The sequence below is a fragment of the Fukomys damarensis genome, unplaced genomic scaffold (genome assembly GCF_012274545.1).
Source record: "Fukomys damarensis isolate Sample0158 unplaced genomic scaffold, DMR_v1.0_HiC HiC_scaffold_1, whole genome shotgun sequence".
NCBI classification, from domain to species: Eukaryota; Metazoa; Chordata; class Mammalia; order Rodentia; family Bathyergidae; genus Fukomys; species Fukomys damarensis.
Genome location: NW_022900913.1, coordinates 34,181,456 through 34,191,336, shown reverse-complemented (window position 1 = coordinate 34,191,336; position 9,881 = coordinate 34,181,456). Strand labels below are relative to the sequence as shown.

The 9,881-nt window shown below is 36.3% G+C and overlaps 1 protein-coding gene across 1 annotated transcript in view; it reads right to left on the bottom strand.

The window, feature by feature from the left end:
• The window catches only part of Nnt (nicotinamide nucleotide transhydrogenase), a 112,434-nt gene that overhangs the window by 63,566 nt on the left and 38,987 nt on the right, over positions 1 to 9,881 (bottom strand). The window contains exons 8-13 of the mRNA XM_010629907.3: positions 7,234 to 7,367; positions 6,304 to 6,495; positions 5,673 to 5,826; positions 2,957 to 3,118; positions 1,676 to 1,786; positions 741 to 886 (exon numbers count right to left, since the gene is read on the bottom strand). Of these exons, the coding sequence (XP_010628209.1) occupies positions 741 to 886; positions 1,676 to 1,786; positions 2,957 to 3,118; positions 5,673 to 5,826; positions 6,304 to 6,495; positions 7,234 to 7,367 (899 nt within the window). The remainder of the gene's footprint in view (positions 1 to 740; positions 887 to 1,675; positions 1,787 to 2,956; positions 3,119 to 5,672; positions 5,827 to 6,303; positions 6,496 to 7,233; positions 7,368 to 9,881) is intronic.

The window sequence follows — 9,881 nt, the reverse complement described above, 5'->3', positions numbered from 1 at the left end:
AAAAAAAAAAAAAAAAAAAACGAGAGATTTTGTTCATTCAACAAACACTGCTTTTTGGGACATGATTTTTCTATGTGAGATGTGGCATATATAGTGACAATCACTATGTGAAACAGCACAGAGTTCAAATCAAAGTTGAGACTGTATTATATTTCAACTGGGAATTGTCAAAGCATAACCTGATTATTTCCTTTTTACTATATTATGTTAATTTTTAAATTATCTTTTTGAAATGAATTGGTATAACATCTTGTGGTAACATGAGGTAATGTACGAGATTTTTAGAAGAAGAAAGAAAGTAGGATAAGGATTAACATTACTTGATAAAAACTTTTCAAATTTATTACTGATTATTTCATTGCATCCTTACAACAATTCAACCAGGTACATAAAGAAGGCAATAGTACTTCTTAACTCTCTGTGTTAAAAACTTAGGACCAAACAGGTAAACCCATATTAGCAGGAAAAGCTGTCTCTAGAATCCAGGGTCTTACTCCTTGGAGAGTAGAGATGCTCTGTTCAACTGAAATGTTTCCAGAGTTACTGTTGTATTTTCTTTTTTTGATACCAGGAATCGAATTTGAGACCCTGTGCTTGCAAGGTAGGCGGCGGAACCACTGAGCTAAATCCCCAACTCTGTTGTTATATTTTCTAGATAGTTTGAATTTGGTAGTAATAACATTAAATCTAATAGGGAAGAAAATTGTGGTAAAAATTAAAACTTTCAAAAGGCCTCTTACCTGTTCAATGTTATAACCACTGTAAAGGGCAGCTAAATATCCACCAACAAAAGTACCAGCAGGAAGCAGATACAGGTAATTGTATTCTGGGGGATCTGTGGGACGCTTGAACATGTCCAGCATTCTCTGAGTCACCAGAAAGCCACCTTATCAAAACAAAGGAAATTCAAAACAGAAAAAGGTATCACTTTTGAGCTCAAGAAGAATGATATTTTTAAATGCTATACTTTACTTATTTTAATTATATCTTTATCATCTAGGGATAAATATAATTTTAAGCAACATTTTAGAACCTTGAAATCAAAGTCATTCCATTACTCCAGCCAGTTCCACTAGAGTGGAGGGAGAAAAAAAAAATCCTCTAAATTCAGTCAGGAAAATAAAACTTTCAATCAGAATGCAAAACCAATTATTTCTTCATGACTAAAAGTAAACAGCCATCCAAAGCTTGGAAATGCAAAAGATCAAAGGTTAGTATTTTTTCTAATATATTATTCTTCTTGTTAAACTCTAATACATAATAAAGAAAAAATATCATATCAATCAGAACCAGTTTACTTGAACACATAAAAACTATTTAACCACGATATAATATCAAATGCCTGATGTGCTAGACTTTCAGTTTTCAGGAATACTGGCTGAAATATGGCAAAGGACTAACATTTTATCTGAAATTATATACATTTATAGGTGTTACAGTGACAGCAGTAGTTCAATGTAATTCAAAACCATGCATTTGATAATTTTCCAGTTAATTTGTAGCCAGACATCATTATGTTTGTTTTGGGGCATGAGAAGACTTATTCTTTCATCAACACTTTCTAACAATTCTTAAAATTGGAAAGTCAACCTTATACTAATTTATATTTGCTTCTTCTATTTCCACTAAAAATAGCAATCTTGGCTCTTTCAGTATCATCTCAATATCATCATACCTGCAATGTTGACTGAGGATATGAATGTAGCAAGAGCAGCAAGACCCTGAGAGGTTGTGGAAGGATACAAATGACCTCCCATAAGTGCCAGCCCACCAACTGCGGTCAAACCTAAAAAGAAAACATCACTGTGGTGAAAAATTGCACTGACACCTCCAAATCAAATGACACAGCTAAAGCGCCTCACATATAGATTCAGAAAAGGGAGAGTGGTCAACGTCAAAAATAAAGAGGCTTTCTTGAGCCTTCATTAAAATGACACAATTTTCCTGATGCAAAGTGTTGACAGCACACCTTCACACCTTTCTCATTTTAATACTGTTGTGGGCCAAAAGGTAACAAAACCTTTTCTTCTTTTGCATAAAAATCTTGGCTTCCTTCAACTCTCCAACTCTGTTTCCCTGATAAAGACATAAATCAACAGTGACACCAGATAATATTGTTTATGGGGGAAAGTGACAGCTAACGGATGCCATGCAATTGGACTGGAAAGAACTAATCATGAATTATAAATACCTGATTGGGATGTCATGGCTTTGGACTTCCCTGAATACAGTACCTCTTCAAACTGGAGTGTTCCCTGAAAAAATCCTGGCAACATTTTAAGAGAGTCCTGTTGCCTGACCACTGTAGGTCTCATTTCCTCATATCTGAGCCATTACCCAGGAACAAATGTAACAGTTCCTAGGCAGCTGTGTGACTCCCTGCATGGACTGTTATGAAGACTCACACCAAGAAATGCATGATAATATACCATTAGAAAGCTGGTTTTTGGGCCAGCTGGGAATTTAGCTCAGTAGTTCTGGTGCCTGCCCTATACTCTTCACTGTGAACCAATGCCACTTGTATATCTTGCTGCACCAATGCCTAGTTGACTAACAGCCCCCAGAGGATGTGACTGATTCTGTGAAATTCTGTGCACTCATTTTCAAATTTCATCAGTGGAATCTACCTTAAAAGAACTTGTAACTAGGCCAGGGATTTGGCTCAGTGGCACCATGCCTGCCTCAGAAGCACAAGGTCCTGAGTTCAATCCCCAGTACCAAAGGAAAAAAAAAAAAAGAAAGAAAGAAAGAAATTGTAACTGAAAGAGCAGCCCAAAGAGATGATATGCACAATGGCCTCTCATTTCACAAACCTACTAACCTTTGTGACCCCTCTGGGACCTCACAACAACCACCTCCCATACCAGGCAAAACAATTTGCTAACACAGACTTTATAAACCTCATTGTAAGCATTCCTAGAGCTGTGAAGATGAGGGAAACAGGTAAAGAACAAACCTGAGATTGCATTTGTCACAGACATCAGTGGTGAGTGGAGAGCGGGGGTCACTCCCCAGACAGTGTGGTACCCCACAATGCCAGCCAAGCCAAAAGTGGTCACCATCTGAGAAAAGGCTAGATTGGGAGCCACAACGCCCAAACCCAGTATCCCAGTGAGGCCTAAGAAAGAGAATAAAGAGTGTGAAATAACATCCAATTATCTCAGTAAGATTAAAAGCACACACACACCCACACACAAACATGTGGAAGAGTCAATGTTTTAAATTCCACTCCCGTGCCAATAATGAGCAGATTTTTAGACATTTGACAACTGCAAAGTAGAGGAAAGAAGCAGATACTATGGACAAAACCCAACTTTCTGACCACTCCTCCCACCCAAATAAATTGTAACGATCTAGTAATATTTATAAGTCACCTTAATAAAATTTTGCACATTTTCCTCTTCATCCCTGTTTTAACTTTCATTGACAATGCCACATGTGTTCATACAGGAATTTTTATTCCAAATTATAGGTCTTTAGAGGCGCTACAAAGCATTTTCTATTTGGGTAAGACATAACCTTTAAAAAACAATACTTTTATGAAGCCAATTTTATGTCACTCTCAGATTTGGCCAAGGAAGAAGGGTTTTAAAAGAGTAGGAAGGATTTCATTCACTCCAGCACCTCCCCAAAACATATGGCTTCCACCCACCCGGGCCAGGAGTTTTGCAATTGCTCCCGAATCTGGACTGGACTGCTGGCCAGGGCAGTCAGCTCTAGCCTCAACATCAAGTCAGCAAACAGGATTTTACAAAGAAAAGAAAAAAAATACAAATTAAATTAAGAATGTGCACAATACAAACAATCAGCTCTGAACATACATCTTTAATTATCGCCTTCCTTAATAACAAACATGTGGATGGCTGTTCCACAACTGAAGAAAGGGTTACCTAGTGGTCAGTAAAAACATAATGATAGGGTTACCAGGAAGCTGAAATTTTACTCTCCTTAATAAGGGACTTTTTCCCTTGATAGAACTATGATTTTATAAGTGGCATAACTGGAACATCAAATATCGACATTAATTTTACTTTATAGCATTCAGATAGACTGCAGCTTTAATTTATACTTTCTTACCCACATACAAGATTCCCAACTTTTTAAAGCATGGCCTGTTATCCATCTGGAGGGAGAGTCAAAGAAAATGTCTTGTCTGCCAGTTAAAAATCAGAGAAGCTATATATGGTTGTGCTTAATCATGTTTTCTTAAACCATAATGCCTCATTCAAATCCTTATTCTGCTGCTTACTAGCTGTGCAATCTCAGTTATTTAACCTCTCTTTCAGTGCACTCATCTATAAAGTCATTAATATTCTGTGTCTGTACCTGGAAAAGAACATAATAATGTACCCACCTCACTGAATTCCTGAAAGGAATAAAAGCTAAGGCAAGTGAAGTATTTAGCACAACATCTAGCATTCAATAATTGCTAGCTATTATTCTGATCACATTCTTCAGAAAACACTAAATTACCATAATCCACAGTCCTTTGTGTTGGGCATCAAAGATACACATCACATCATACATGAGGCTTTGTTATGAATTATTTAATAATCTATTAGAAAGTAATATATCTTGATTCACTAAATAGAAACCTAGAAAACTAAGTCTACATATATGTCTTGCATATTTCCTAGGAATCTCAAAGAGAAAGAGAAATGTACGATCCCACTCAGAAAACACTCTGTGTACAATACAGTAATCTAGTTTTTTCTTCTTTTCCTTAACAAGTAAGTGCAAATAGGGACACTGCTCCATCTATTCAAACTGCTCACAACCAGAAGCTGTTGCAGTCATTTTGCTGAGATATGCTCTTTATTCAAGGAGAGTTACATATTTCGCTTTAAAACAGCTGAACTCACATGGGAATTTAGAGAATGCTGAGGCTACAAGAATTATGTGTGCCTCCTGATGGTGCTTAATGCTTTATAGTTTGCTTTTGTTTTGTTTTTATTTTGGCTCTAAGCAGATCTAAATATTTTTAATTCATTCTATGAGACAGAAACCAATTTAAAATCAAATTTTCCTTTTTCAGCATAGCCATAACACTATTTCTCACTCTTTAGTGTTTTCCTTTAGATGAATTTAAAAACAAGAACTTACACTGAACTGCAAAGAAAGAGATCAAAAGTAAAACATGAAATACTTTTACTAGATGAGTAAATTTGAATGTCAGTGAAACATGCAAGGGCTGTCTTTTATCCCATAATGCTTATCCTTCCAGAAGAATATTTGGCTCCCCAGTCATACCCAGCTGTACAGATACTCACAACTGATGTTTTACAAAGCATAAGAAAACTGTAACTACATTTATATGCACTTAACACCAGCACAATCTAACATCCATCACTATTAATATATTTGATGCAGATAAAAATATTAATGACTACATTTAAGATGTTTTCCACAGAAGAAATGTTAGCAGCCTGTATATCATTTCACATGCCTGCACTCATATTTAGCAAAGTGCCTGCGTCTCTCAAGGGAGTCAAATCAGTGAAGTCTCCAGTTCTACAATGGCAGGACAAGTAACAAACACAGTGGTTAAAAAAATAGGTCTAGCAAATGCAATTACTAATGGATTCCAAAGAACAGCAGCACTGCACTAATTTTGACAATTATTACATTCATTCAAAATTCAATAGGTAGATCTTGACCCCTAAGAAGCTCACCTGCTGTATATGCAGATGCTGTTGTCATTGTCTTCCTAAATGGTGTAACAGTAGCTGCTTTTTCAGCTTCCAGCTCAGCCACTGTCTTCTGTTTCACTGGGGCATCTTGAGGAATATTTTTCGGTGTGGGAGCTGGGAAAATTACTTCACCATCCTAATAGAGATTAGAAAACATTTTTTAAGATAAACAAACATTTCAAAATCACTGACAGAAGATAACTTACTACTGAAAAACACTCTTCTTTTAAATAGTGAATGAAATTCATATAATTTGTAACATATATACTATGTTACACATAAATAGATACAGAATTTTCATGTGTCTAGGACATATATACAAGAACATAGATCAAACTCTTAGAAGATATGTGAACAGAACATATAATTTTTGCTTTATTCAATTTACTTCTGGTTTTTAAAAGGAATTTATATTTTAAGTATATATTTCACGTATATAAGACTAAAATATTTTCTTTACATTATTATTCATTTTTGAACAACTGTATTGGCATAAACTTAGTACATCATTATTTTATCTGAGTATATCTCTATTACAATGTAGGCTTCTGCCAAGAACAGAAATCCTACAACAAATTTACCTTCAAAATACAGGGAACCACTCTTTACTTACCTTCATCACTACAGTTCCTCTAATGACATGACTCATTGTACCAAAATCAAAGTCATCTTTCACTTCAAAATAAAAATTATCCTTGTCGGGGCTGATGGCCTTCAGAAGTTTGGTGATGTTGTTAGAATACAGCGTGCTAGCCTGAGTAGCCATTCGGCTGGGAAGATCTGTGTAGCCTATATGAGTAACTCCCTAAGTCAAAAAATATATAGTTAAAAAGGCTCATTACTCTATGCTCACATCCTTCCTAGGACAATTCTTCAATGTCACATTTAGAAATATCTTTACATATACATACACATACCCACAAATGTAAATAAATGTACCATGTCAAAGAGAGCTTTAAATGTGTAATCTTAAATGCTGTAATTTTTTAAACTTTCAGGTCTCAATTTCTCCAAATACTTAAACACCCCTTCCCTGTGGGTTAGGATGCGGCTTTGTAGTATAAGACTTGCCTTGTACACATGAGACCCTAGGTTCAATCTCCAACACCACTAAATAAATAAATACTTTGCAAATCATTAAAGATATCAGAACTGAGCCAGGCAATGGTGGCACATGCCTACAATCCTAGCACTCAGGAGGCTGAGGCAGGAAAATTGCTGTGAGTTTAAGGCCAATCTGGGCTACAAAGTGAGTTTGAGGCTAGCCTAAACTATACAGTGAGGCCCTGCCTCAACTCCCCCCCAAACTGATATTCATAAGAACAGGATGCTTTTTTGTACCAGGCATAATGGTACACACCGATTTCCCCAGCATGCTGAGATGCTGAAGCAGAAGGATCACAGGCTTATGCCTCGTTTGATCATCTTAGCAAGACGTTGTCTCAAAGTAAAAATAAGTAAATAAGAAGGGCTGGGGATTAAACTTCAGTGAAAAACCCTGAGCTCAATCCCTAGTGGGAAGGGGGATGCTTTTTTGCTATACCTTATGAATATAAAGTTCTCCTGGCTTAGTGGTTTCAAAGTTGCCTCCAGCCTCAGCAGCTAAATCCACAACAACTGAACCCTCCTTCATTGATTCGATCATTTCTTTGTTAAATAAAACAGGAGCTTTCTTACCTAATAAAATCAAAGAAAGCAGTACAAATTATTACTTTATCCTTATATCTTCCAATTGTTGAAAGTCTCTGGGCACTCAGAAAATTAACATCTGAAATTTTAACTGTTTCTAAGACAAATGACCACTCTGGGTCATTCTCTTCAGGAAAAAAAAAAATTTATATATATGAGTGAGGGCTGCAAAGCTAGTGCACAAGAGGGACCCTTTTAGCTGGTGACAAGCTTCAACACATGCTCCACCCAGCTTACTTAGAACCACTACCATTTACAGAGAGAACCATTTCATTGGTTAAAAAAAAGCAAAGGGCAGGGATGTAGCTCAGTAGCGCCACACCTGCTTGGCAAGTGTAAGGTTTAATTCCCAGTACTGGAAAAAATAACAAAGAAATAAAATTTTAAAAACATAATACTAAGCTATTAGGGAACTCTATTCCCCCAAATTGAAGAATTCATAAAAATCACAAGTGTCAGGAATACACGTACAGTATTAAATGATAAATTCCAAATAGAATATTTCCACTTATCTTAACAAAATGCCACCAGATTTTCCTACAAGGGGTGATTGTTTAAATTAAAAATTTTGTGTTACAGTAAAAATTTGTGTTACTGCTGTTAATGTCCCTCAAAATATTCCCCCTCACTTGGAACACACTTATCTCACTGTTCTTGCCAATCTCTCAAGTAGTTCTGGACATCCTTTTTTGTGAGCATCTTTATAAGATGTGATTAAAATACGGGGAATACTGCTGCTGACTACCACCCAAAAGAAAGGCAGCCTCATAAAAACATTACTATGGTGTGTCCTCATCCACCTTTTCCGCTAGACCAGGCACTACATGCCTTCTGGCTCTTCCCCAAAGTCAAAATGTCTATGAAAGGTAAAAGTTCTGAAATGATTCAGGACACTGAGGCTGCCACGACAGTAAGACTAAAGATTCTCACAATAGAACTTTCAGAACTGCTTCAGAAAGTGGCAAGAATGATGCAAGAAGTATGCTCGAAGTCAGGGGGATTATTCTGAATAGGATTCATGGCAATGTGTCTCTTATCATCATAATCTTTAAATATTCGTTGTACTGATCAGAACTCATGTTACATCTTAATTTAACAAGAATAACTTCTAGGGGAGACAGGAAAATGCCATGAAATCAAAACAGAGGAATACCACAACTCTAAAATGTAAGGAATCATCACACACCTGCATTCCCTTCAACAGATACTGATCTTTATCTGTGGTAGTTCAAGCTCTATCTTGACCTGGTGCTTGGAAGGTCAAGGATGACAAAGAGCAATGGCCCCTCTTCGTGGAACACATTCTCTTCGTGCAGTATTTCACGTTTTTAACTCACAGTGTCCTTTTAAGAAGTACACTAATTCTTACATAAAGTATAAAAGCCCCTAAACTAGTGGTTTTTCAAGCTAACACACATCAAAATCTTCTACAGGGGCTCACACTGTCAGTTTATCAGAACTCGTATTTCATAAAACAATGCAAATACCTAAACCAAAAGAAAAAGGCTTGGGAGATTAGTAGGGCAAAAGAAGATAATAAATAGCCTTATTATCTTCACATCCTTTTTTTGAAAGTTTTCAATTCTGTGTTTACCAGCTTTTAATAAAAAAATATCAATTTTATAAATGTAAATCAATTAAAAATAAAATTGCATTATAAACATGTTTTCAATCCAGTTAACTGGTATACAGATGATTCACACCAGAAAAAAAAAACATCATTTGTTTGTAATACACGTTTTTAAAAATGCAGTGACACAAGTGTGATGTTTATGTGGTACTTCTTTTCTTTGTTACCAATTTCACACTTCCAAAATTAAGTCCAAATCCTAAATCTCCATTACTGAAGGCCTTCTTTCCTGAATTGAAGCTCTCTTTCAAATGTGCCTTGTTTTGACCTCACTGGACTTTCTATTCCATCCACTGTGCGCTAGCTGCCACATTTTTTATAACCTCTTATGTTCTCTTCCAAATCTCCATTCAAAGAGCAAGAATAAAAGAAACCATTAGCAGAACTAAGAGACAATCTACAATGTGGGAAAAAATTTTTACCAGCTGTACCTCAGACAAAGGACTATTATCAAGGATATATAAAGAACTCAAAACAATCAGTCCCCCCAAATATAAAGACCCGATCCAAAAATGGGCATCCGAAATGAACAGACATTTCTCATACAAAGAAGTAAAAGCAGCAAGAAAATATATGAAAAAATGTTCCACATCACTGGTCATTCGAGAGATGCAGATGAAAACAACACTGAGATTCCACCTCACCCCACAAAGAATGGCTGCTATCAAGAAATCACACAATAACAAATGTTGGCGGGGTTGTGGGGAGAAAGGAACCCTCCTCCATTGTTGGTGGGAGTGCAGACTAGTGCAACCACTATGGAAATCAATATGGAGATACCTCAAAGAGCTTGGACTGGAGGTTCCATTTGACCCAGCCATCCCTCTGTTGGGTATCTTTCCAAGAGAACTAAAAGAATCATATCACAGAGA